Below are 27,806 nucleotides of genomic sequence, written 5' to 3'. Positions count from 1 at the left end.
TGCACAGGTAACCCAGGTAAAAAGGCGCGAATCTATTGTCTGCTGTTGCTGTGACGAGGGGGGAGGGGCCTGACGACATGTACCCAGAACCGCCCGCGACACTGTTTTGCATCATCCGGGCATTGGGATCTCAACCCAGAATTCAAAGAAAAGGCGCGAACCGCTTCTCGGCTCGAGCTGTGGCGCAAACGTAGTATCTGACGGCCTAGGGGAAGGAGGGAGGGGGGCCGAGTGACGACATGGCGTACAGGCACAGGGAATTAAAATAAAGAACGGTGGCTGTGCATCAGGGAGAGACACAAACAACTGTCACAGACTGGTCCCCCCCAAAGATTAAACTGAAAACCCTGGGTTTAGCAGGCCGTTGATTTGACGGAGGGAGGGGGAAGCAAATGAATACAGAGAAAATCTATTTTTTTACATCTTAAGACGACGGTGCAGCGTGACTGATAGCCCTCGGCATCTTTCTGGGTGCTTGGCAGCAAATACGGGGCGGTGTATGACGATGGTCTTCAGGCCTATTGCACGAGCTGCTGCTCAGGGAAGACTCTGCTAACGTGCGATGACCCGACTTGTAATAGGCCGGCTAACAGTCATAATACACCATTTACTGCCAAAAGGCAAGCCCCACGGCTGCCAGCACCCAGATCGCCGATGAAGGCTACCAGTCTACTGCACCGTCTACCGCCAAAAGGCAGTTAGCAGCTGCTGCTGTGTAGCAATGCAGTCCCACGTCTGCCGGCACCAAGAGGACATATGGTGACGGTGAGCTCAGCTGTGCTGAGCGGGCTCCATGTTGTCTGCACAGGTAACCCAGGTAACCCAGGTAAAAAGGCGCGAATCTATTGTCTGCCGTTGCTGTGACGGGGGAGGGAGGGGCCTGACGACATGTACCCAGAACCGCCCGTGACACTGTTTTGCATCATCCGGGCATTGGGATCTCAACCCAGAATTCCAAGGGGCGGCGGAGACTGTGGGATAGCTGTGGGATAGCTACCCATAGTGCAATGCTCCGGAAGTCGACGCTAGCCTCGTACTGTGGACGCGGTCTGCCGACTAGAGCACCTAGAGCATTTTATTGTGTGGACATACACAATCGGCTGTATACAACCGATTTCAATAAAACCGGCTTCTATAAATTCGAACTAATTTCGTAGTGTAGACATACCCTGAGTATGTGAAATGTTGTTAGAAAGAGGAGGGTGAAAAATTGTTTTCCTTATCCACTGAGGAAAGGACAAGAATTAATGGGCTTAAATTGCATCGAGGGAGATTTAGGTTAGATATTGGAAAAAACTTCCTGTCAGTGTAGTTAAGCCTGAAACAAATTACCTAGGGAGGTTGTGGAATCTCCATCATTGGAGGTTTTTAAGACCAGGTTAGACAAACACCTGCTGGGGTTGGTCTAGATCAGTGTTTCTCAATGACCGGTCCATGGACTGGCGCCAGTCCCTGAGATCTCCATGACACAATTTAGGGAGGCAGCAGGCTGGTCCTTGGTACTTCATCCTACTGATTGTAGGAGCGTGGACTAGATGTTCTATTGAGGGTCCCTTCCAATCCTACATTTCTGTGATTCTGTGTCTGAAAAAGCAAAGGAATTTGTCAGTCCTCCCCGCCAAATGAGGAGAATTAGGCTGAGGCAGATGTACCTGGGCAGCAAGTACCATTTCATAGCAGCCACTGCAGCTAACGATAATCACCCACTGATCTAAGGCATCATGGAAGTGAAGAAGAGCTCGCTCTTAGTGTAAAATTGATGTTCTTTCCCAGTCTCTCACATGGCCTGATTAATTTAGCTTTGTGTGTGAAAGCCTGCAGGGGTGGGAGACAGTATTCACCCATTTAATGTATGGGCAGACTGCAGAGTTGCTCTCCCTCTTGCTGCTCTCTCTGTCGGTCATTCTTATCCCCTATCTGGGAGTTTGGGGCCATTGGATCTGCATAAATAAGGATCCAACTGCTCCTCTCTTGTCCAACCCCAAAGGACCCACTTGTGCTCACCTTTATGAATGCCCATGCCTCCCTCCCTAAGCTTCAGAGCCCAAAGTCCAGTCTGAGCTCCAACTTCAAAGTGCTGTCTACACAGCTGATTTTAGAGAGCTGGCTTGAGCCCCGCTAGTCCAAGTCTGTCAGCCTGGACTGGGAGCCTGACTTCCTCTGGCTGCGTAGACATGTCTTTTGTGGCCAACACTGAATTCCTCCATGGCATGAGGTGGGTGCAGAGGTCACCTTTCATGATTGCTCTGTTTGTGTTTCCCTGTCCAGTGCCCACTCCTCATGGAGACTGTTGCAGAGGTTAAGTGGCGTAGAGGGCTTTATGATGGGTCCCTTCGCACTAGTGTGATTTCACCTTTAAAGCTTAGCACAAGGCTATAAAATGTTCTCTGTCGGGGTGTGTATGTGTGTGTGTCAGTTAGTCTAAATTATGTGAAATGAGCCTAATTATTAATATTATGGTGTTCTTAAAATACAAATATTTTATTCTATCCTGTTTGGTTTGCTGTAACTCCCTGTACAGTGCTCTGTCTACTTTCTTCTTCATGTTAAGGTTCACAAGTGTGTTACAGTGGGTACTTCAGCCTGCGTGCAGCTTTGGAGTAAACCAGACCTGTCAGTCGCTGGTAGCAGGGGAATGCCCTGCTGCCATGGTAGCCTGCAGCTCAACCAGCCCTTCCAGTGAAGAATTTTTCTGAGGGGAAATTCCAAGCTTTATTTCAAATGTCTTGAATAACAGTTTGACTCAATGATATGTCTGTCTAATTCTCAGATGCATCCAAAAGGCTGCATTTGCCTTTTGGGGAGACTGTCTCATCTCATCTCCCCTTCCGCCCTAAGGTATTTACAGGAGCTAGCACCCCCACAAGCTTTTGGGAGAAAGCTAGGCTGACAAAAGCCAGAGGCAAAAGTAAGGGCCTGTGTCTTTTGCCTCATCACCTCATTGAATGTCTTGTTGAGAGGCTCGGTTGGCTCTGCAGGCAGAGAACAGATTCTTTCACAGCCTAATGCTGGCAGGGTTGCTTGGGGCCTACTCTTTGGGCAGAAAAGGAATCAGGCAGATTTGGAAAAACTGGCTCCAGGGACAAGTAGTTCCCTCTCTTCCTTCTGTGTCAGGAGAATGACTGCAGAAGAAAGATTGTGCCTAAGTCCCTAGAGGCCACACCTGCAGCCATGCTTGTGACAGTGGAACCCAGCAGCCTCCCCTCAGGTGACCGAGGCTGTGGATGGAGATAATCAGACACAGTACGGATGCTGCCAATTCTGGAAGTCACAGTAAGGGGTCCTTTGGGCCCAGCTCCCTCCCACTGCCCCTTCCATGGACCACAGACTTTTTCTGGTCATGACCGTCAAAATGTCTGATGAGGTTTTCATAATAAATTAGGAGGAACATGATCAGCCTGATCCGAGAGAGAAAATTGACTTCCTTGTCCTCAGCAGAGCAATTTTTGTATCTCTATGTGCCCTGGCCGGATGAGCATCAAGACTTACATGTCAGAAGTTGGACTAGGCAGAATGTAATTTGCACCCAGGAATATCCTCACTCATTGCAAGTCAACTTGATGGCCTGGAGATTGGCCTCTTTGCATCTGTAAACAGCAGTAGTGTGCTGTGTGGCCTCTCCATGTGTCATGACCTGGGATGTGAGATAGTGAATGACCTCTCATAAAGCTGGGCATTATCTCTGCTATATGCCATATCATCTTTTCCACTGCTCTCTAGAACCATGCAAAAGATAGGAAGGAGAGAGAGCAGCATTGTTACTGTTTGCTTTTCTGGCTGAAGAGGCTGTGTGGGTCTTATGGCTGATGAACCTAGCATTGATCTTCCAGGTGACTCTCTTTAGCAGAGGTCTGCTGTTGCAAAAAACAGTCTATCTAGGACAAGGTTCAATATGGCTATTTAGATTAAATGGTTATCATTTTTGTGGATCCCAAACAGAAGTCACCAGATAGAACTTATTCTGATGACTGGTGCAAAGTCCATAGTTTAACCACTTGTTAAACAAATGAAACCTAACCTAGCTTTGATTTCCTCCAGGAGAATTTTATTGTGTGTGTATAAGAGTGTCCAAACAAAAAGGTCAGGTCTATGTTATCAGCATGTTCAAGAAAAGGAAGTTTTATACAAATTTGAACATTTAAATGTTTCCTGGGGGCAAAAATACTTCCTGCCCCACAAGGCCATAGAGAATGACCTCAGAATCTTATTCTACTCTCTTCAGTACTATATAGATTGAATTCCTGCAGGAGGCGGTGTTATGCTTCCTATCCATTGGAGTAGATCTCCCCATAGTTATTGTCTCCAATCAGATGAGCTTTGAAGTTGTGAATTTTCTCCGATGAGACCTAGTGTTTTACTTTTAATTCAGATAGGTAGTTCTCACAGTTCTCATGGTATTCATTCCCAAAGAAAATTGAAGAACTAAAGTGAACTAAACTAAATATTTTTCATTCTGTTAAGCATCAAACTGTAGTTCTTAGAAAAAGTGACAATCTAAGGGTACAAAAATCATGTCTTCTGCATTAAGATCTGATAGGCAACCACATGGCCATCAATTCATAAATTCACCAAAATTGTACATATTGGATCAATCATCAGCCAGTACTGTTTTTTGGCAGAAGTCTTCTTCATCTTGTAGTGCCAAGAGAAAATGCAGGATATATAATATACCTCATTTTGTATGTCCATATTTAAGGGTAATCCTGTTTCCCACCGAGGAGACACATTGCTGTGAAAATCACATTGTAATGGATCTGTGGACATTAGCAAAAAGAAGAATAGTAACATCTATCAGTGCTTACCTTAAATTCTTTCTTTGAGTAATAAGATCCATCTAGCCTACCCTTCAGACAAGCTGATAATACTGAAGAAAGATGGAAATTGACATCTAGACATTTGAGTTTATTTTGTGAGGGGGAATTTCCCAGGCTCTGTGTTAGAAGAAATTGTTTTGCGTTTTCATCTAACTATATTTAACACAATCTGTAATTTGGGAAAGTAGATTTCAGTTATCCCAGTTGTGGAAGTTGTCTTAATTTGAAGGAATTTCAGGAGGTGGGGCATTTCCCTTCTGCCATGACTGATGGTTCTGGTTCTGCCTTCAAGCTGCAAACAGGCTGACCTACCCATGCTAATGGATCTGTGGGCCTTATTACTCAAAGAAACAGAATTTCCAGGTAAATAGAGAGATTTTTTTCTAATTTCTCTCACACACTCAGTCCTGGCTATTTGTGTGTCTAGTCTTAAGTGTCCTTTTATTTAGTATAGCTTTGTCACAATGTAAAAGTTGTCTTTTTACCTGTCCTCAGAGCATTCTGAGATGCTTTCATAGAGGGAATTATAAGAGTGTGAGGGAATTATTGATTGCTTGATTGATTTATATTGTAGAGTCTGCTGAAGGCCAAGAAACATCTCTGCATTTCTGACTTCTAAATAGAATTTTGCTATATTTCCCCCTTGATGTAGGCTGCAACATATGGTTACCCTTGAGTGTTGTTTTTGACTTCTTTCATTAGGAGTTGGACAAAGGCTTTTTTGAAAATCAGCACTTTCAACTTGCCATTAGAGGTGACAATACAAAGACTTTCATAGAGTCTGATCTGTGAATTTTCATCTTTTGAACAAGTCAAAACACTTTTTTTTCCTGGGAATCAGAAAAGTGGCACTGATGGGGAAGTTGAACTTGTTGTTATAATGTGTTCACTTTTCAAACCTCTAAGAAATTGTGGTTCTTCAATATCTCATTCTAAACTTCATATCTGGTAGGAAGTCTAGATGCACTGACTTGTGGATTATTGGTCTCGAGTGGCTACCATAATGGCATGAGCACAAAGTGGTCTTAAAAATAATCTCAGGCATTTTTACAAAAATCAGAAATGTAATTCTTTCAAATTCTGAAGTTGTGCTTAATTTTTCTGTTTCAGATCTTGAAATGATAGAATTTGAAGGAAAGTTTCATACATATATTATGGTGAAACGCTTTCATACATTAAAAGCTTTAGTATATTCCAAATTGTGTATTAAACAAACGTTTTATATCTTTTTGGGGTGAGGGATTCTCTAAAGGGTTGTTTTGAATTCAAGTTGTCCATTGCACATAATCTGAATACCATACCCAAATTCAGATCTGTTGTGTACTACTTGATTCTGCTGAGTGCAGTGGAGATGCACTCGCATCTGGTATGAATTTGGCCTTAAGGCTATGTTTTCATATGGGCTGAGGATTGGTCCATCCTGTTTGCAGTTGAAATTTATTCCTGCAAAATCTGTCTACATTTTTGAGCTGTCAAAATGAATTGTAGGTGCAAAGATGAGTAGTTTTAGTTCTACCTGATTTACACTCAGAGTTGGATTGCAGGTACAAATTTTGTTTGTCCAGTTTGTACCTGCAAAAAGGACACCGCTCTTTTAGAAATTGACCCCATAATGTATATACGCTGTGAGGTATATGAGAAAGTGAAAGATGATTCATGGCTTGCATAAGGGATGAGTCCTCGATTCAACAGTTTCACTTTTCACTTTATTGCAAATTGAATATAGACCTGGTTGTCAGATTAGGTGACCTTTAACAGATTACTGTTACTGCTAAACATTTATATTATAGTAATTCCCAAAGGCCCTACTGAAGATCCGGGCCTCCTTGTTCTCATTGTAGAACAAACACAGAAAAAGAGACAGTGACTTCTCCGGAGAGTTTACAATCTAAAAGACTCAAGAACAGAGGATAGGGATATAATATTCGAGCAAATGAACCCGGTAATGCTTGGCATAATTTTGTTGTGTTGTGGGTGGTTTTGTTTTGTTTTATTTTAAGCAGGGGTCGGGTGAGTGGAATAGAGGGAAATAGAATGAACTTTTAGGTGAAGGTGGTGGTACAAGGATGGATACTTCCTGCTATGAAGTAGTATTGTGTCTTTCAGTCCTTACAGGATCAAGGTGGAAACAAATTTACAAAGGGCCTGTCTTCACTGCATTGTTAGCTTGAGGTACAGCTCAGGTTTTGCCCCACACTGACTCCTGTCCATCCACTAAAATCTCTAGCTCCAGTTAACTGGTGCTTGAAGGTTGAGCTAGCTGGCCTGTCCGGAGAGAGGCATGTGGAGCACTAGTGCTGCTTGAGCTAGTAATGCTGTGAGAATGCAGCAGCTCAAGTTACAACAGCTCATTAACTGCTAACTCATTCGCTGTGCTGCTAATCATATCACTTTTGTTTTCACACACACAGAGATTGTTTTGCAGTGTGGTCACTCACTGGAGTGTGCTAACTCAGGGCTTGTCTACACTGGCACGTTACAGCGCTGCAACTTTCTCACTCGGGTGTGAAAAAACACCCCCCTGAGTGCAGCAAGTTTCAGCGCTGTAAAGCGGCTGTGTAGACAGTGCACCAGCGCTGGTAGCTACGCCCCTCGTGGAGGTGTGTTGTTGGTTAGAGCGCTGGGAAAGCTCTCTCCCAGCGCTCTGCTGCGACTACACAAGCCACATTAAAGTGCTCCGATGGCAGCGCTTTAGCATTGCCAGTGTAGACTAGCCCTCAGCTAATTTGTAGTGAAGATCAGCCCGCAGTTTTGCACCAGTGTAGGAATTAAATTATTTTTGTACTGGATGCTTTCCCATATATTCTTAACCAGCATACTGTAGTACATTCCGTTACTGTGTAATTATGGTGACTGTTGTCTATATTCTGTATAAATCTTTTATCACAATAGTGTATAAATATTTCATCATGGCATATAAACTCCCAGTTGGGTAGAAAAGGTTCATCCATCGGTGAGTCTCAAGAACATAGAAATAATCTTGTCTTGATTTTTGCCTGCTAGTTGGTGTCAGGCTCGCCCCTCCTCCCTCTTTCTTGGAAGGCTAAGTATCTGCATATAATACCTTAATATGGGAGAGGTGGGAATGCAGACAAAATTAAAGGAAAGAGACCAGAAACTTGCCTCTAATTAGTAGAAAGCAATCCTTCCTATACTGTACTATTCAGTTTTCCTTTGAGCAGGGCCATTTCCACTATACGGGCAGGATAGTGGCAGGGAGGTGACAGCCTCTCAGAATATTCTTCATGAGACCAGTCAAGCATGAGCTGTTACATTATAATGTTTAGGGGCCCCTAAAATTCACATGGGAAGTCTGTGGCAGGGCCACGAACACAAACCACACTCCCAATTCTTTTCTTTAGAAACAAGATTATCCTTTCCTCTTATTCCAAAACTATGCTCCTTCTCTAGGATCCTTCACCATAGATGATGTAAGATGTTTTCTGGTGATTTTTCAGACTGTTTCACAATTATTTGAAATATACATAAATATTATCTGTTATCTATTTTCTGTATCATGTCAACTGTGCAGAGTATTAATGTGTGACTGGCTTGTTTGCATCCATTGAAGCATTTGGTAATTTTAAGTTTTCCTATAGTCTTCTGTTAAGTGTCAAGTCAGTAACATATTCTAAATCTGTGGTATTCCCAGTCTTTCCTGAAGTTCCCTGGCTGAATCACATGTGTCTGCCAGTATATTACATCATTCATCATCCAGTAATCTAATTTCTTAGCTTATGCTTCTTAAACTGGAGACTGTGTATATGTGGGGAGGCACCAAGATACATTCTGTAAATCTGTGCTGCTTTTCTTTTAGGATCACCTTATTTTATCCCCCCAAATGTGTCCAGATCTGTTGCTGGAGGTTTAAATAATGAACCTACCTGGCTATCTACATGAACGGAAGAAATTGCATGCTAAATATAGATTGCTGTCAATTGTGTGAATGTCAAAAACATTTCCTTTCCTGCATTTTGTCAGCTAAATCTTGTATTAATTGAATTCCTGTCTCATTCCAGTCTTTTGATCAGTTGGGTCAATAGCCTAGCAATCTCAGTGTGTGAGTTATACTATATAGGATAGCAAAAATAATTTTTAAATGGTCCTATGATAGGATGCAGAGGTCCTATCTGAGCATCAGCAGATAGGCAGTTAAGTTGCTTCTTAACTGTTCTGCTAGAAAAGAGTGAGGTAATGGCTCAGAATATACCCTAGTGGTCCAGTCAAGACCTTAGTGCTAAATTAGGGAGCTCTATAAAAAGTTGTCTCTGGTAGTCAAAAGGAAGACTAAGCGAGTGAGCTTCTGAGCAGGCAGAGTGCTACTCTTGTAGTAACAGTGTGAGACACAGGAGTACTGGTAAGAGACTGAATTTTATTTCCTGGCCTCTGTCATCTGAATGGGTCTGGGTTATTAAAACTTCACAGGCTCAGTATCCACTGACACATTCCTGTTATTATACTTGATAGCTGAAGATCTGGGTTGTCTTACCACATGCTTTGAAGCTTTTTGTTTTCTCTTGATGTAAATTCTCTTGTTTCTTTCTGCTATAAATTGGGAACCCAAAAACCTGAGGAAAATCCTCTTTTAGTGAAAGACCGTTTGTAGCCAGTGGACATGGTTGTATCATTCCAGTTGTGGTGCCATGGATTAGATGATGGAATATTCTTTAAGATACATAAGTGATTCCCCCTTTTCTGTCTCTGGCATACGGCATCTGCAGAGCAACATTCTGTAGATGCAGTTGTAGGTCCATAAGCCATTTCAAGTTCTCCTCTGTGATGTTGTGGATATCATCCAATTCACCTTTGAATCCATATTTGGGGCACTACATTATGATGTGTTCAGTGGTTTGGATGTTTTCACCAGTCGTATGAAGGGCAGTCTTTGATTTTCCACTTGTGCATCAAGTAGCTGTATCTTCTATGGTTTGTTCGGATTCATTTCAGTGTGGTCCAATATCTGCATGGCAACTTGTTGGGTCAGTAACCAAGTGCTTGTTTGGAATGGTAGATGAGGTCCAGACACATTGCCATTCCCTGTCCGGATCCAGAGACCTGGGGTGGTCACAGGTGGTCTATAGTGGTGTTTGTGATTTCAGGTGTTGTTAGGGTATGTTATCCGTAATCCGGCAGATGGGAAGTTCTGAGTAGTCTTCAGCACATTTAAGTTCTTGCGATGTAGCTATATCTCGATGGATAGATGGAGGTTCGATGTTTGCTAATATAAAAAAGCCATGGTAGAGGTGTTGATTTTAAAGTTCCCAGGATGATTTGCATGGTCTGATTCAGCTGCCTACCAACAAGTTGGGTATGGCAACTTCTTGTCCACACTGGCACACAGTACTCTGCAACTGAGTACACCAGGGCCAAGGCTGACGTTCATAGCACCGGGGCAGTTGTTCCCCAGTTTGTTCCTGCTAACTTTTGAATAATGTTGATGCGAGTCTTCACTTTGGAGGCTACTTTCTTGAGGTGCTCATGAAAGGTCAGTGTGCAATCAAGAATGACACTAAGATATGTTGGCTTTGGGTTATAACGCACGGTTTCAGCATAAACTCGACAGTGTTTTGTGCATGTCTATTGTCAAGTGGAAGATAGAGACTACAGATTTGCTAGGATTTGGTTTCAGGTGCCACTTTTGGAAGTACTCTTCCATGATCTTAAGGTCAGATGTAATGATAATGGTTGTGAGTGCCAGATAATCAGAATACACAAACTTCTGTGCTATTGTTTCAGGCATATCACTTGTGTATACATTGAAGAGTGTTGGAGCAAGTACAGGGCCTTGTGGTCGCCCATTATTCAAAGTGCACGGCTTGCTGGTTTGACCTCCAAGGCACATTGCGCATCCTTCAGCTGCTAAGCGTGGTGTTCAGCATCCTAAGAATCCGCGCACAGGGGATCACTTTGGTCGGTTTCAGTATCAGACCATCCTTCCAGACTGTGTCATATGCTGCTGACAGATCAATGAAAGCGGTACCGGTCTTGAGTTTTTGCTGGAATCCAGCACTGATGCTTGTAGTGAGGGCCAGGAACTGGTCGCAGCAACTTTTGTGCAGAAGAAAACCAGCTTGTTCCTTAGGTAGGCTGGTGTCCCCAGTGGGCCTATTTGGGTCAGACTCATACACTCCATCACCTTGTAGATGGTGTTCAGAAAGGAGATTGGTCTATAACTGGAAGGATAATCTGCAGGTTTAGGGGTGCAATGTTCTTTGCTTCTCTCCACAGGCAGGAGATTTCACTGGTCTCCTGGATATTTGTGAAAAGCTCCATCATTCATTTCTGTGCCAGTGGACCCAGATATAGGAAATCAGGATAGATACCATCTTTCCCTGCTGCCTTTCTGAATTTCCGGTCTGCATTGATATCCTTACTTGTGAATGGTCCAGACCATTGGGAAGATGGATTGCACGTGGACATCACTTGCTAAAGTTGATGCTGGACTTGTCTGCGATACTGTTTATCCACTGGCTGTTTTTATGTCCACAAAAGTTTATCACCAGTGGCATTGGCTTTCACTTGCGGCCTAGTGACATGTGGGATTTGCAGCCCCCACGTGTCTCAGCAAGTGCCAGGTGCATCTGCTTGAGTGTGTGAAGTTTAGACCTACACAGCCAAGGCACCGTTTCTGCCTTGCTGCATCCAGTGACAGTAGGAGGGTCTCTGCACTCATATTTGTGGAGGAGTTTTTGGCTTTCTGCAGTCCAGCAAGGAGTGTACGATGACATGTGTCCTTGGAAGATGATGATCTTTGTAGTGGAGATTACTAGGAGCGTAGTAAAATGGTCACAAGTATTCGCCATTGGGGGAATGTGGGAGATTATGTTGTCCACAGTCATAGAGAAAGTGGCCCAGTCTGCTTTTTGCATTTCCAGTGTAGCGCTGGTTTTGAGTAGAGAACTGGAATTTGAATGCCAATATGGTCAGTACTGGTTTGTGTAGGCAGTTTGGGAAGTCATCAAGGATAATCCGTAATGGGGGTATTAGCGTACCTGTATCATCTTTAGAGATGAACATCAGGTCAGGGCAGTATCCTGTCCTGTCTTGCGGAGTGGAAAGTGATGCACTGTTTCGCATCTAAAAGGAGGAGCATATCCTTTGATGCCCAGTGGCCAGTTCTTTACCTGCAGTGGTGTTTGCTGCATAGCCCCATTGTGTGTGGTGCCTATTAAAGTTGCCTACAAAATACAGCAGGATCCTGTGCATGCTGTAGAGCTGGTTGAGGCCACTGTACACCAGGTGATTCCTGCTATAACTTTCGATTTAAACCACCAAAATCGGAAATGGAAAACTAGTTTTTATAGTTAGCTCTGAAACTGAATAATAATTTGTCCACAAACACCAAAAACAAATTAAAAACTGGAAACGCTCTTTGTAGTTTAGATTGTGGAAGGGTAACTTGGTCGGTATTTACTTATTTGGTCTGAAATCAACTGGATGAAATTCAGTAAAGACAAGTGCAAAATACTACACTTAGGAAGTTAAAAATCAAATGCACAACAACAAACGGGAGAGCAACTGGCTAGTCACTAGAACTGTTGAAAGGATCATGGGGTTATAGTGGATCACAAATTGAATGTGATGCAGTTGTAAAAAAGGCTAGTATCATTTTGGGATGTAATAACAGAAGTGTCAGTTACCCAGGAGGTAATTGTCCTGCTCTACTCAGCACTAGTGAGGCCTCAGCTAGTGTGTGTGGAAACCTGAACACAATGCAATACCGATATTGTAAGCTCTTTGAGGCCAGAGTCTCTCTTTTTGTTATGTATTTGTGCAGTGCGTCACACAGTGCAATGCTGTTCCAGGGTTTGGGCTCCTGGGCACTACTTGTACAAATAATACAAATTATTAATACTACTGATAATAATTAAAATAATAATAAATATTATTACTGAGTATGTGGTACATGAAAACATATTGGTGAAATACATTGTAGGCTAGTTTTACTATCCATGCTGAATAAAGTGTAAAAGTAAACAAATAGGATCAGTTGAGGACAAGTAAACTAGACTGAAAAAAAATCCTTTAGTTCTAATAATCTGCAGCGCAGTGTTATTAGTATCACAGACTAACTAACAGATTTTAGAGAAATATGATTTTTATCCTGACATTGGTCCTCTATGCTTGGAAGAATCATCTTAAAGCCTTTGTGTACTTATTTATGAAAAAATAGATTGTGTAACATACCATGGTTAGTAAAGAAGGTCAACATTTTTCTTTTCTTTTAATCCTTCTAGCCTTCAGGAAAAAGAACAATCACTGAGCATGTCCATTAAAGAAACGACTGCCAAAGTAAGTGCATATCAACTATCATTTTTTTCAGTACATTTAAGAAACAAAGATAATGCATTGCATTTTTTAATATAATATTGTGTTTTTTGAAAGGCCAAATGTATGGTATTTCTTCTGAATATATTTAACATATAAATATTCTTAATATCTGTTTAAAAAAGAAATCTAAACCTGGTCAAGGCATTCAAAAATGTTAGTGTGTCTGCCAAAGGAATGGTTCATTAAATGTAATATTTCTTGGCTCATGTTCACAATAGAAACCAATCTGTTGGCCTCATCTTAGAAAAGAACTGTCAGCTTTATGAAATGAAAGTGAAATCTGGTCACAATTGAATGTCTTTATTCTCAGGAAAAAAGCCATATTCTCATATTGGTTTCACTGGTGTAAATCCAGAGTGACTCCATTGAAGTTAGCGTTGTTACTCAGGAGTTACAATAGTGCAAATGGAAATCAGAATCAAACCCAGGGTAATTATGATAAATGAATTACATTTTCATCCCAGCTGGGTAAAGTTTAGATATACTCACACATATTTAAAAAACAAAACAAAACAAAAAAAAAAAACATATAATGCATCATAGTTTCCAGGACGCTTAATGGACTTGAGTGTTGTATTTTCTCCTGTTGACTTTCATTTTTATATCATCCTCCATTAGGTCCTGATTCTGCAAACACTTATGCCGTTGCTTAAATTTAAGCATATAAATTGTCCCACTGATTAATGTCACTTTCTCATATGAATACATTTAAGCAATGCATAGCTGTTTGCAGACTCAGGAGATTAGTTACCATGTAATCCATGTGTTTATATGGTACTTGTGGCCTGGTGGTTAGGTGCATTAAGGGTGAATTTTTCAAAGGTACCTGGGGAATTAGGTGCCTAATGCCCAGTGAATTTCCAGTAGCGAAGCACCCATCATGTGTACTATTAGATTTGAGGCTTCCTTTTCAAACATCAGTGCCTTAAATGGCATGTACAAAACACTGATTTGTTGCTACAAACCGGTAATTGTGTGCAGGAAATATGCTGTTACTCATGCAGTCACCCACTTGCACATACATTTGCCTGTTTTCTCATTCATGCAAAATATGCAGACACACAAGTCTGTTTGTGCTCACTGGCACATACTTTGTATATGACGTATATGCAAAATATCTATTTTTGCATTTGTGACCTATAATATCTAACAAATGTAGATACTTATACCGTTATTTTTTTTGTGGGAAGTTTTTGGTACTCCTCTCACAAAAGGCATAATTATTCCGGTAATTTCTCCAAACCCTGGACATATGAAGAATAGGAGGAGTGTGAAACTTTTGGGTTACCACTATTGCTTTCATCTGAGATACTGCTGCTACTCTTTCTCAAATGTGATTTTCAGTTTCTTGTTTTCCAAATCCTCTAGCCACTATAAAGAATTGTAACAAGATGGCCGATGTTCGTATGGTGGGTCCCGCACTTTTCTTGGGGTGGGGTGGGGCTAAGACGCAATCACTTGCCCCTGCTCTTGGGCGGCAAGGGCCCCGCTAGTGGCCCAGGAAGGTGGTAGAGGAGGGAAGCGGGGGAGGGGTCTGGGTTTGCTCCTCGCTCTGAGTCCCAGCTCCTCTCAAGCCCTGCGGGTTTCTTACCCTCTTCCCCCTTGGGTGGGGTCACCCTCGGTCCTTAGACATTGGGGGAGGGAGTCTCCTTGCTCTGCCGGGGCAGGGTCTCCCTTACTTCGGTTCTCTGGTCTTTCAAATCTCACAACACACCTCCAAGCTCCAGTCCTCTATCCTTCCTCCTCCTCCCTGACTACTGAAGCAGGGGTTTTTATTAGGTTCCTGACAGGGCCTTAATTGACTACCGGTGCTCCAATTAACCTGTATCAACCCTCCCTAGTCTACAGGGAACCACGCCTTATTTAGCCTATGGTTTATAAATGTAACCCTTCTGCCCATCTAAGTTGGCAGCAACAGGGGCCAGGTTCTGTATCTAGGGGTTCCGTTTCAATAACGCAATGCAAAACCGGCTTGAGCCCCCACCCAGTGACCTGGGACAACTACATACCACCTGTAAGAGGCAATACTTCCCCTCTCACAAGCACGGAGTCTGAGTGTAGCAGAAAATGTTTAATAACATGAGGTAAACGACATCAGCATTAAATTGGGAAAACACCACAAACAGGATTTATAACACAAACCATGAGCAAAAAAACCCACCCCAGCAAATTGGGCTGTGTCCTTTCCCTTTGGTTCTTGAATCCAGCAACCCAAAAATCACCCAATGTCCAACAACCCCCAAAGTCTCTGTCCCTGGTCAGTGCAGCCCCAGAGTAAAAGGGGGGCACGCAGGGTGTTAAGGGGCACCTTACGTGATCAGAGGTCGGCTGGCCATCTCTCCATGGGGTTCCGCCGCAGCCTTCACCATGAGCCAGTCCACTTCCTGCTGTCCCACGAACCGCTCCGCTCTACGAGCTGCTCCGCTCACCGACCTGTGAGCCGCTCGAGCCGTCCCCGCAAACAGCTCCACTCGCCGTTCCTTGGGCCGCTCCAACCGTCCCCGCAAGTCTCCGTGCCACTAGCTGTTCCTCCAGTTGTCCCCACAAATTGCTCCGCCAGCTGCTTAGCAGTAAAACTTCAGGCTCCCCCACTGGTTAACACAACACTTAAAACTTTAACTCTTTTGTGATTTCAGCTCTTAGTGATTTCAGCTCAGAGTAGGGGAGCCCCAGTACTGGTGCACCATTGGCCCAAAGCGAATTCAGCTCAGCAGCCTGGAACTAGACTCCTAATGGAATCAAAGTTAGCTCTGACATTCAGCAGTGGGGAGAGGAGGTGGTGCAATTGGTGTTTCAAGCCCTCAGAGGGGGCCCATACCATCAGGTACAAATACCTGTCCCCATCCTTTCTCAATTCACTGGGTTTTGTAACCCATGCCCCTTGTCAAGCACGTGCTACTTAGGTAATGGTGAAAGACTCACTCAGTCCTTCTGTCATACAACAGTTCCACTGGCCTTGATTCACAGAATCAGGGTAACCAAACTTTATTCTTCCTGCCCCACTAACAGAGAAACTCGGGATCCCACACCAGCCAAAGTAACCACTTTGAGTTGCTGTTGTTTCATGCCAGGCGGGTGGGTGTGCCTATGCAAACAAGATCAGCCCCTGGAGTTCTTTTCCACACTCGCCATAATTCACCACCAGATGTCAGGGTAGAGCTCATCCTGACTCTGCTTACATCTATTTCCCCTCTCCCATTCTCCCACTGCTCCCTGGCCCTCCTGTATCACAGAATGTAGTGGTTCCTTATGCCATAATGGATCAATGATCCACTAGTCTTCTCTGACAGTGACTGGAGAATGCTTTAGATGGAGAGTTAAAATGCCTTAATGTGCTTAATTCCACAATGCTATATAATTGGAGGGGAAATTCCTTCCTGATTTTGGCAAATATGTGGTTTATATCCTGAAACACAAAGATTGCTAGTCCATCTCTCTCTCTCTCTCTAATATACTGTTTCTCAGCATCTCAGAATTTTCCCAAACGTTAGAAAGCTGAATCCACACTTAAGGAAAATCATAGAATCATAGAATATCAGGGTTGGGAGGGACCTCAGGAGGTCATCTAGTCCAAACCCCTGCTCAAAGCAGGACCAATTCCCAACTAAATCATCCCAGCCAGGGCTTTGTCAAGCCTGACCTTAAAAACCTCTAAGGAAGGAGATTCCACCACCTTCCTAGGTAACCCTTTCCAGTGCTTCACCACCCTCCTAGTGAAAAAGTTTTTCCTAATATCCAACCTAAACCTCCCCCACTGCAACTTGAGACCATTACTCCTTGTTCTGTCATCTGGTACTACTGAGAACAGTCTAGATCCATCCTCTTTGGAACCCCCTTTCAGGTAGTTGAAAGCAGCTATCAAATCCCCCCTCATTCTTCTCTTCTGCAGACTAAACAATCCCAGTTCCCTCAGCCTCTCCTCATAAGTCATGTGCTCCAGACCCCTAATCATTTTTGTTGCTCTCCGGCTGGACTCTTTCCAATTTTTCCACATCCTCCTTGTACTGTGGGGCCCAAAACTGGACACAGGACTCCAGATGAGGCCTCACCAATGTCGAATAGAGGGGAATAATCACGTCCTTCGATCTGCTGGCAATGCTCCTACTTATACAGTCCAAAATGCCGTTAGCCTTCTTGGCAACAAGGGCACACTGTTGACTCATATCCAGCTTCTTGTCCACTGTAACCCCTAGGTCCTTTTCTGCAGAATTGCTGCCTAGCCGTTCGGTTCCTAGTCTGTAGCAGTGCATGGGATTCTTCCGTCCTAAGTGCAGGACTCTGCACTTGATCTTGTTGAACCTCGTCAGGTTTTTTTTGGCCCAATCCTCTAATTTGTCTAGGTCCCTCTGTATCCTATCCCAACCCTCCAGCGTATCTACCACTCCTCCCAGTTTAGTGTTATCTGCAAACTTGCTGAGAGTGCAGTCCACGCCATCCTCCTGATCATTAATGAAGATATTGAACAAAACCGGCCCCAGGACCAACTCTTGGGGCACTCCGCTTGATACCTGCTGCCAACTAGACATGGAGCCATTGATCACTACCTGTTGAGCCCAACGATCTAGCCAGCTTTCTATCCACCTTATAGTCCATTCATCCATTCCATACTTCTTTAACTTGCCGTCAAAAATACTGTGGGAGACCGTATCAAAAGCTTTGCTAAAGTCAAGGAATAACACATCCACTGCTTTCCCCTCATCCACAGACCCAGTTATATCCTCATAGAAGGCAATTAGGTTAGTCAGGCATGACTTGTCCTTGGTGAATCCATGCTGACTGTTCCTGATCACTTTCCTCTCCTCTAAGTGCTTCAGAATTGATTCCTTGAGGACCTGCTCCATGATTTTTCCACGGTCTGAGGTGAGGCTGAATGGCCTGTAGTTCCCCGGATCCACCTTCTTCCCTTTTTTTTAATGAAAAATGAAACCAGTCACTCTCCAACAGCTCTGCCCTGTGTTATTAAATGACAACCTGTCTTAATTTATATATCACTGTATTCCTTCCCCACCCACACTTGGGGAAATGCTGGTGTAGATCTTCATAATATGATGAGATGATATTTCCTTTCCTTTCTTACATGCTTTAATGAGCAGTGATATAATTAACAGTGGTGACATTTAAGATGTTGCCATTGGCATCTGAGGGCACACCACTGAAATGAATGGGTCATTTCACACCTCAGAACTATTGCTTCAAGCTCTCTCCAATTTTAGGTAGAAATCACTGATTTAGATACACTTTTTTCACATTTTGAATGTTTATTTTCAACCATCTGGAGACTTTTTACAATGAAAGCTGACACCTCACTAACAATTGAGAGGTCTGTCTGTTCTCCAACTTATCCAGATAGTTTGACGCAACTTTATAGGAGGTGTATCTCATGTTGTGGGAAACAAAGTTCTAACTGAAGAAACTCCCAGTTGCCTGACATGCTGTATGACAGGGGTCTCAAACTCAAATGACCATGAGGGCCACATGAGGACTAGTACATTGGCCCAAGGGCCGCATTACTGACACCTCCCCCCACCCACCGCCCTCGGCCCTGCCCCCACTCCATCCCTTCCATGAGGCCCAGCCCCCGCCCCGCCTCTTCCCACCCCTTTCCTGACCCCATTCCAACCCCTTCCCTGAAATCTCCACCCCAACTCTGCTCTCTCCCTGCCCCCAGGGGGTGCAGGAGTGTGGGGTGTGGTGGGGGGCTCAGGGCAGGGGGTTGGGATGTGGGGTGCAGGAGGGGTGAGGGGTACAGCAAGGGACCAGGGTGCGGCAGGGGGCTCAGGGCAGGTGGTCGGGGTGCAAGAGGGGTGCAGCAGGGGGATCAGGGCAGTGGGTTGGGGTGCAAGAGGAGTGTGGGGTGTGGCATGGGGCTTAGGGCAGTGGGTTGGGATGCAGGAAGGGTGAGGGGTGTGGCAGGGGGCTCAGGGCAGGGGGTTCGGCTGCAGGAGGGCAGGATCTGGCCCGGCGCGTACCGGGGGCAGGGCAGGCTCCCTGTCTGCCCTGCCCCCGCAAGAGGCTGGAACGTGGGGAAGGAGGGGCGGAGGGGCTGCGTATTTTTGCTGCTTGAGGCACTGCCTCCAGCAGCTCCCATTGGCCGCGGATCCCCGTTCCCGGCCAATGGGAGCTGCTGGGGGCGCTGCCTCAAGCAACAGACACACACAGCCCCTTCGCCCCCCCCTTCCCCACGTTCCAGCCTCTTCCCGGAGCTGCGCAGGGCAGGGCAGGCAGGCAGGGAGCCTGCCCTGCTCCCGGTGCACGTCCGGCCGCTGCTCTGGTAAACACTGGGGGAGGGGGAGACTGCAAGGGGCTCGCGGGCTGCAGAAAATCACCCCGCGGGCCACATGTTTGAGACCCCTGCTGTATGATATGGAAAGGAGCAACTTTAGATCGCTTTAGAGCTCGGCCCAGCCCTGTGGCGCAAGGATACCAGAATGAGAGCTGCCCTTTTGGTAGAGAAGCACTGTGTGGAAGCTGGCAAGTCCAGACTGCTACTGGTCAGTTGCAAATCATTTTGGAGTTGGGAAGTAGATTGTTGGGGCTGCGTTAATGCAAGCGTGCAGGGCAATTAATCGCATCTTGCTACGGAGGATGGTGATTCTGAGAAATGTGTGCGTGAAATAGTGGACAGCTTTGCAGAAATGGGTTTCCCTAACTGTGGAGGGGTGATAGATGGCACCAGGGCCGGCTTTAGGCCGATTCAGCCGATTCGGCTGAATTGGGCCCCGCGCCAAGAGGGCCCCGTGCTGCAGCTGTCCACCCCGCCCCCAGCTTACTTCCCCAGCCCCTCCTCCCCTCCCCTGCTTCCCGCGAATCAGAGATTCGCGGGAAGTCTGAAAAGAAGCAGGGGCGGGCCAGCAGCACAAGGTAAGTTGGGGGTGGTGGGGGCGCGAGAAGGGCTCCGGGGAGGCGCGGCCCGTTCCCGCAGGCCCCAGCGGCTCTGGCCCGGCCCGGTCCCCGCGGCTAGGGTCGGGTCCTGTCCCCCCCCCCCCCCGCGGCACAGCTCGGGTCCTGTCCTCCCCCCGTCCCCCCGCGGCGCGGCTCGGGTCTCTCGTCCCCCCAGCAAGCTTGCAGCAAGCCCCGCCTCCAGGAATCGGGCCCCACTCTTGCTAAAGCCGGCCCTGGATGGCACACACATTCCAATTTTGGCACCAGACCATCTTGCGACAGAGTACATCAAAAGGAAGGGGTACTTCTCCATGGTGGATCACTATGGGTGTTTCACTGATATCAATGCGGGATGGTCTGGGAAGGTGCATGACACACACTTCTTCAGGAACACCGGCCTGTATAGAAAGCTACGAGTGGGGACTTTCCAGACCAGAAGATTACAGGGGGGATGTTGAAATGCTCATAGTGGTCCTGGGAGACCTGGTGTACCCCTTACAGCAATGGCTCATGAAACCTTACACGGAAACCTGCACAGCAGTAAGGAGCTGTTCAACAACAGTCTGAGTAGGTGCCAGATGACAGTGGAATGTGTCTTTGGCAGATTAAAGGTGCGCTGGCAATGCCTTTATAGCAGGTTAGACCTCAATGAGGATAATATTCCCATGCTCATAGCTGTGTGTTGTACGTTGCGTAATCTTTGTGAAGCTAAGGGTAAAAGGTTTGCTCAGGGGTGGAGTGTTGAGGCAAACCATTTGGCTGCATATTTTGAGCAGCCAGATACCAGGGCTATCAGAGGGGCCCAGAGGGGGGCAATTTGAATCAGGGAGTCCTTGAGGCAACACTTTGAAAATGAGAGCCAGTAATGTATACCTCTGTGATTGGTGCTGCAATGGTACATTACATGTAGTTTTTCTAGGAAGCAATGGTGAAATTTGGGGCCTTATATTCCAGTAAGCAAATGATTAAACTGTCTGTATATGTACTGGTAGTGCCTGCTTTTTATTGCACAAGAAACAACACACACACACACACACCCATGCACAAGAAACAACATGCGTGCACGCACAAGAAGCAACACGCGTGCACGCACAAGAAACACACACAAGAAACAACACGCACACGCACCCAAGTGCTTGGTGGGAAACGAGGTACCAGGGAAGTGCAGACTTTCAGAGCTGTGTGTAGGTCCAGCTATCATTTTGAAAATTGTCCAAGGGGCTGGAGTGAAGGGGAAACGGAGAAGTCCCAGAAAGTGGAAAGGACTGTGCGGGCGGTGTTTGGGCGGGGGCCACAGAAAAGAGTTCTGAATGTGCTGCAGGGGAGGGCAGGCATGTATCTGCGTTTGCTCTTCCATGACTTTAATCATCCACTCAGTAGTGTCCTTAACAAACTCCTGATTTTCTTTTCTGTCCTGCCTTTCGGCTTCCCTCCACATCTTGAGTTCCCTTTTCTTTGCATTGGAGAAGTGCAGTACCTTCCCGAACAAGTCTTCTTTTCTTGGTCTTGGGCACTTTCTTATCTGGCAGAGACGCTTGGCCAGCGTGTTTGGGGTGTTCCTCAAGGCCACATCTGCCGAAGCACAAAGAACAATGCACAGAAACATGATTGTTAAGTTCATGCACAGCATCGAAACATTTCAGTAAAATACACCTCTGGTAACATACCATCACTTTCTCATTGATCCTTGGCAAGCACACATCTCGGTGAACATCCAAAGCATGGTGAGTGTTAGCTGGGGGGTAGTGTGCTACATGATGGAAAAGAGTACTCGGCAAGGATTGCGGTGCAGCCGAATAGGGAAAAAATTCTAAAATTCTCCCACACTTTTCCACTGGAAGGAGTCATTATAATAGATATCTCACTGCTGAGGGTAACCAGGGAAGTGAGGGTACATCTACTACACGCTTGTGGCTTCTGCCCTGGTCCCTATGCTGCTCCCCTGTGTGCTGCTTTGGTCCCTGCACAAGTGATTGCTGAATGGCACGGGAAAGTTTCCTACAATGGGGGAAGGAACAAAGCAGCTCTGCCAAGGAAACTTTGGCAGAGAATTGCTGAGTACCTCCATCAAACTTTCCTAGAGATCTCTCTGGAGGATTCCTGTGAGATCTCGGTGTGCATCAACACCCTGTTCTGCCTGTTCCTGATTAGCTGCACAGGCAAATGTCCAGCACACAGAAACACAGCCAGCCTTGTCAGGGCCAGCTCCGGGGTTTTGGCCGCCCCAAGCAGCCAATAAATAAATAAAGCCGCGATCGCGATCTGCGGCAGCAATTCGGCGGGAGGTCCTTCGTTCCGAGCGGAAGTAAGGGACCGCCCGCCGAATAGCTGGACGTGCCGCCCCAAGCACCTGCTTGCCAGGCTGGTGCCTGGAGCCGCCCTGAGCCTTGTACATTTCTATATCCTGAACCCACCTCTGCACTACACAAACTGCAGCCACTTTACCAGCCGTCTCTCCTGCTTCTTGCTCGCCGGAGAGCAACTGCTGAGACTGGCTAGACACCTCCAGAGTGGTGAACAGTTCCTGGCTGCTTGCCTCACTGGGCGACCCCGCTGGGAGCTCCACATCATCATCTAACCCCACCTCTTCTTCATCTTGGATTAGGTTCTCTTTCCGCTGCCTCCAGGCCCGCCGAAGTATCCACGGGCTCTTGGCGGTGGAGGTGGGGTCGCCACTGAGTATAGCATCCAGCTCCTTATAGAACTGGCAGTTCTTAGGTGCAGCACTGGAGTGACAATTTGCCTCCCTCGCCTTATGGTATGCCTGCCTCAGCTCCTTTATCTTTGCTCTGCACTGCAGCATGTCCCAATCACAGCCCTTTTCGCACAAGCCTAGAGAAATCTGCCCATAGGTATCAAAATTCCTACAGCTCAAACACAGCTGGGACTGCACAGTCTCCTCTCCCTGTATACTGAGCAGCTCCAGCAGCTCTGCAGTGGTCCAAGCGGGAGAGCATTTGCTGTGATAAGCCGCCATGGTCACCTGGGAAGATGCAATAAGACCTCTCCATGCCAAGCCAAGAGGAAATGGAATTTCAAAAATTCCTGGGGTTTCTAAGGGGGAAGGGTGGATGGTTGTTTACCTGGCTGCAGGGCAGTGGAATTCAAACTGCTGACCAGGTGGGCATTGTGGAGGCCATTATGGACACCTTTTGGAGGTCAATTAAAGCAATAAAATCAAGTGTGGTGTCTACAAACTGGCACTTTGTTGACAAACATGTTGCGCAAAAAGCCTTGTGTCTCTTGTCGGGTGGTTTTATTTTGTTGCCAAAACAGGGCATTTTTCCGCCAAAAGTCGCATCACAGTCTGCGTGTATCCACTGTTTTAACTGTGAAGTGTAGACAAGGCCTTACCAGCAGAAGTTGGTCCAATAAAAACTATTACCTCACCCTACTTGTCTATCTATTAAAATTGTCATACTTCCGGGGTTAACTGCATTTCTGCCTTCTCTGTGGTCTGCTAACAGCTACTGTGTCTCAAGCATTCAACCATCACCTCTCTGTGGGTGGGGATCTGCATCCCTCTCCCTTCAGATCAGGAGTTTGTTTGCGGTCTCCTAGCAATTCACCAGCGACCAGCACCTGCCATTTGCTCTCTTTTAGGGACAATGTCAAGGTTGCTAGTGACCAGCCAGCTTTTACAGAGCACAATACATTTATTTTAGGATAGTAACATTTAATATAAAATGAAACAATAGAGTGTACATGCATACTAAGTTTACTATCTTCTAAAATGAGACTCTGGCAGGTTCCAGTCCTTTAAACCCTTCTAGCAGGGTTTTGCCCTCTTGGTTACAAACTCATGACAATTTTTTAATCAAAATGAGGGTCCTCTCAGCCAGTTCAGGCTGGCTTTTTATACCACAAGCTATTTCTTGTCTCCTGGGTATCTTGAATGCAGTCTGAACTAATATATGCAATTAACTGCAGAGGGTGGTACTTCTCTGAAGCTGTTTACCTGTCCCAGGATCTGCAATAATCACGTCCCACTGATTTTAGTTCCTTGGCAAAGCTCAGTAACCCTCACCCTTGGAGCTAGAATACTGTCCCTAGTTCACAAAGCTACCTATAACATTTACAGATACAAAAGTGTATTATTAATACCAATGGCTAGCATCTGGCACATCTGAATCTAATAGCTTTTTGGAGTTTCCATGCTTACTAGGTCACTCATCTGTCACAAAAATTACTTAGTTTAACATGTGGTAGTGAATTCCACAGATTATATCTGTTTCTTAAAATAGTAAATGTTAAATAGATAAAATATTTTTAAACATTTCATTGCATTCCCTCGTTGTTTGTTTATTCAGAGGATAAATAGGAAGCACAATATTGCCCTTCTCCAACTCATTTATTTTTATATACTTTTATCATATCTCCTCCTACTCTTCTCTCAAAGTAAATCTCTCTCTGATGATCGCTATCTTCCAGTCTCCCGTGCGTTTAATGTTTACATTGGCTTTTTCTATCTTTTCTGTTTCTACTACATCATTTTTGAGTTGAGGTGGCAAAAGCCACACACTACATATTAACAAAGTGAACACTCCTCCACCCATTCTCTTCCCTTGAGAAGTAATACAGGACTTGAGCCAATAACAAGCAGTGATGCTGAAGTATATTATTGTACTTGGATGTATGCTTGTTGACAGAGTGCTGCCCTTTGCTTCAGACATTGAACAGAGCTTCCATCTCCCTGTTTTTCTAAGCAGTTGTTACAGTGAATGTTGAAGACTGTATTCCACTTTTGAAAGAATGTGTTAATTTTAGTGTTCTGGCCCACATTCCCCACCCCATTCCTGCCACTGTAGATTAACATATCACACATGGAAAAGATGTAAAAGGATGTTACTGTGCAAATGTTCTCATCAGTATTTGCTTTCTTAGGGCTTGATCCTAAGACTCCTTTCTTGCCTGGGCCCCAGTTGTTGTACTGGGACTGCTTGGCTGAGTAAGGATTACTGAATAAGGATTTGCAGGATTAGGCTCTAAATTAAGATGGTTTTTAGTTGCTCTAAAGCTCTTCGGAAACCTATATATGAAAAACACAAAGAATATTTTTTAAAAACCCTATTAATGATGTATTGTAATATAAACCCCAAAGGTGCATTAAATATGAAGTCACACATGGCCTGGTTCCATACCTTTTACACATTCCAAACTCCCTTTGACTTCAAAGTGAGACTTGTCTATGTGAGGAATATGGGATTGGGCCCCTAATATCCAGTGGTATAAGGATAGTACTTTTGGGCTTTTTTTCATCTTCAGAACACTTTTTACAAATATTAACTTCTGTAGGTAAACCTCTTAACAGCTTATGAGATAGATAAATAAGTATTTTGTACCCATTATACAGATGAGGAAATTGGCAAAGGGGTAAGAGCAAAATTCTAAATCCTTACTTCCAATGACTTCAATGGGAGTTCTTGAGTAGAGACTACAGGATTTGGCTGTAAGTAACTGCCCTAAGGTCATGGGCAGACTCATTATTAAAGTTAGGAATAGAATTCAGAAGGTTCCTAGCTACTAGTCTTTGACTTACATCACTAGGTATGACTGATGTATACTGTGTTGGTCACTGAGAGTAATGGAAAGTTGGAAAGTAAAGTTGGGATCACAAAGACGTGCTGTTTGAATCAAGCAAATCAGAGAAAGAGGAGAAGGTTGCTGGATTTTTTTAATCTTCAGCATTTTTATTACCTATGGAAAAGGCTTTCTTTTGTAGCAGGACAAGTTATCATAATGAATAATGGTAGCCACTATGGAGATATCAAAAGGAAAGCTTAGTTTATGTAGAATATAACTAGTATAAAATAGCAGTAATATGATTAGCTAAAGAAAGTTAAGTGAGTAGTTTGTTCCCCTATCTCTTTCATTTAGTTTTGTTGAAAGAGATCATTTGACATCCCTGATGATTAAAGTCCAGAATTTATCCATAGAACAGATATGTCACAGGTACTTGCAGAGCCTTACCTGCAAGCTTCTATCCTTGTCTAGAGGGACCATCTCTAGATGTAGGTTAAGCCTCCATTCAGCCCATGGCTTCTCTACTTAGGCAGTTAATAAGACTGCCAATAAGCACCAGTTCTGACAGTGGAGGTTATGATTTGGACACACTGTTCACTTGGAACTAGATTTAATCTACCAACTCATTTCACATAATTATCAAACAGCTGTCTAATGGTAATGACTTTAAGTTCATACTAGCATTGGACATATTCACACTTCCTAGAGTGGAAAGAGTCCTTGTGTAATTACCAATCCCCTGAGCAGGGCCGGCTCTAGGCACCAGCCCACCAAGCTTGTGCTTGGGGTGGCACCTGGAGGGGGGCGGCGCGGTGCTCCGGCCGCCGAGGAGAGCGGAGCTACAGTGGGCTCGCCGCCCTCCCCCGGCGCTCTGGCTGCCGGGGAGAGTGGAGCTGCGGCAGGCTCGCCGCCCTCCCCCCGGCACTCTGGCCGCCGGGGAGAGCAGAGCCCTGGCCGGGCTCTCCGCCCTCCTCCCGGCGCTCTGGCTGCCGGGGAGAGCGGAGCCCCTGCCGGGCTCGCTGCCCTCCCCCCCTGCGCTCTGGCCGGTCGGGGAGAGCGCCCCTGCTGCGCTGGGGCGGGGGGAGGGGAGGGACAGCGTCGGGAGGCTTTTTTGCCTGGGGCGGCAAAAAAGCCAGAGCCGGCCCTGCCCCTGAGCCATTCTGTACCCAGAGAGAGAGAGAGAGAACCACTTTGACAGAAATCATTAAAAAAAATTGATTTATTTTGGAGAGTTGAGAAAGAAAATGGATCCTGTTTTTTTCTGGCACATTTGTAGTAACCTGGCCCAGGCACTAGCACCTGAAGCTGTGGTGTAGAAGTTCAGAATACTGTCCTGGGGGAAAAGTCAGCCAGAGAAAGGGTGGCTCGAGCTGGAGAGGGGGTTCAGAATCTGTCCAAATGGGCAGTTGGAAGGTGGTTAGAAAAAAAGGAGGTGATAAGAGGCAGCACCGGGTAAAAATGGATTTTGCTGAGGAAGCTGGGCCGTGAAAGACCATGTGCAAAGCACAGAGCATATGACTGGTGAGACGGACCATTGGGACATTGACAGAGGGAATATAGTTTGGGTGCCTGGGGAATGAGTGTGGTCCTCTGGGTGAGGAGCTGTCATTTGTGGATGGAAAGGAGTCTTAAGATCAAGCCCTAAGAAAGGGCTGGAAAGAACTGTGATTAAGGATGCCAACTGTCTAATCGCACAAAAAAACAGAAGAACATAAGAATGGCCCTACTGGGTCAGACCAAAGGTCCATCTAGCTCAGTATCCTGTCTTATAACAGTGGCCAGTGCCAGGTGCCCCAGAGGGAATGAACAGAATAGGTAATCATCAAGTGATCCATCCCCTGTTGCTCATTCCCAGCTTCTGGCAAACAGAGGCTAGGGACATTATTCCTGCCCATCCTGGCTAATAGCCATTGATGGACCTATCCTCCATGAATTTATCCAGTTCTTTTTTGAACCCAGTTATGGTCTTGGCCTTCACAACATCCTCTGGCAAGGAGTTCCACAGGTTGACCATGCATTTTGTGAAGAAATACTTCCTTTTATTTTTTTTAAATCTGCTGCCTATTAATTTCATTTGGTGACCCCTAGTTCTTGTGTTTATGAAAAGTAGTAAACAACACTTCCTTATCTACTTTCTCTACACCAGTCATGATTTTATAGACCTCAGTCATATCTTCCCTTAGCTGTCTCTTTTCCAAGCTGAAAAGTCCCAGTCTTATTAATCTCTCCTCATACGGAAGCTGTTCCATACCCCTA

At 45.3% G+C, this 27,806-nt stretch overlaps 1 protein-coding gene across 1 annotated transcript in view; it reads left to right on the top strand.

Moving 5' to 3' along the window:
- DISC1 (DISC1 scaffold protein) overlaps window positions 1-27,806 on the top strand; it is a 344,506-nt gene that overhangs the window by 113,269 nt on the left and 203,431 nt on the right. Inside the window, 1 exon segment of the mRNA XM_034765114.1 lies at window positions 13,052-13,106. Within this exon segment, the coding sequence (XP_034621005.1) occupies window positions 13,052-13,106 (55 nt within the window).

This window comes from Trachemys scripta, chromosome 3, assembly GCF_013100865.1.
Source record: "Trachemys scripta elegans isolate TJP31775 chromosome 3, CAS_Tse_1.0, whole genome shotgun sequence".
In the NCBI taxonomy this organism is placed as follows: Eukaryota; Metazoa; Chordata; order Testudines; family Emydidae; genus Trachemys; species Trachemys scripta.
This window is presented reverse-complemented; position numbering and strand designations above follow the sequence as displayed.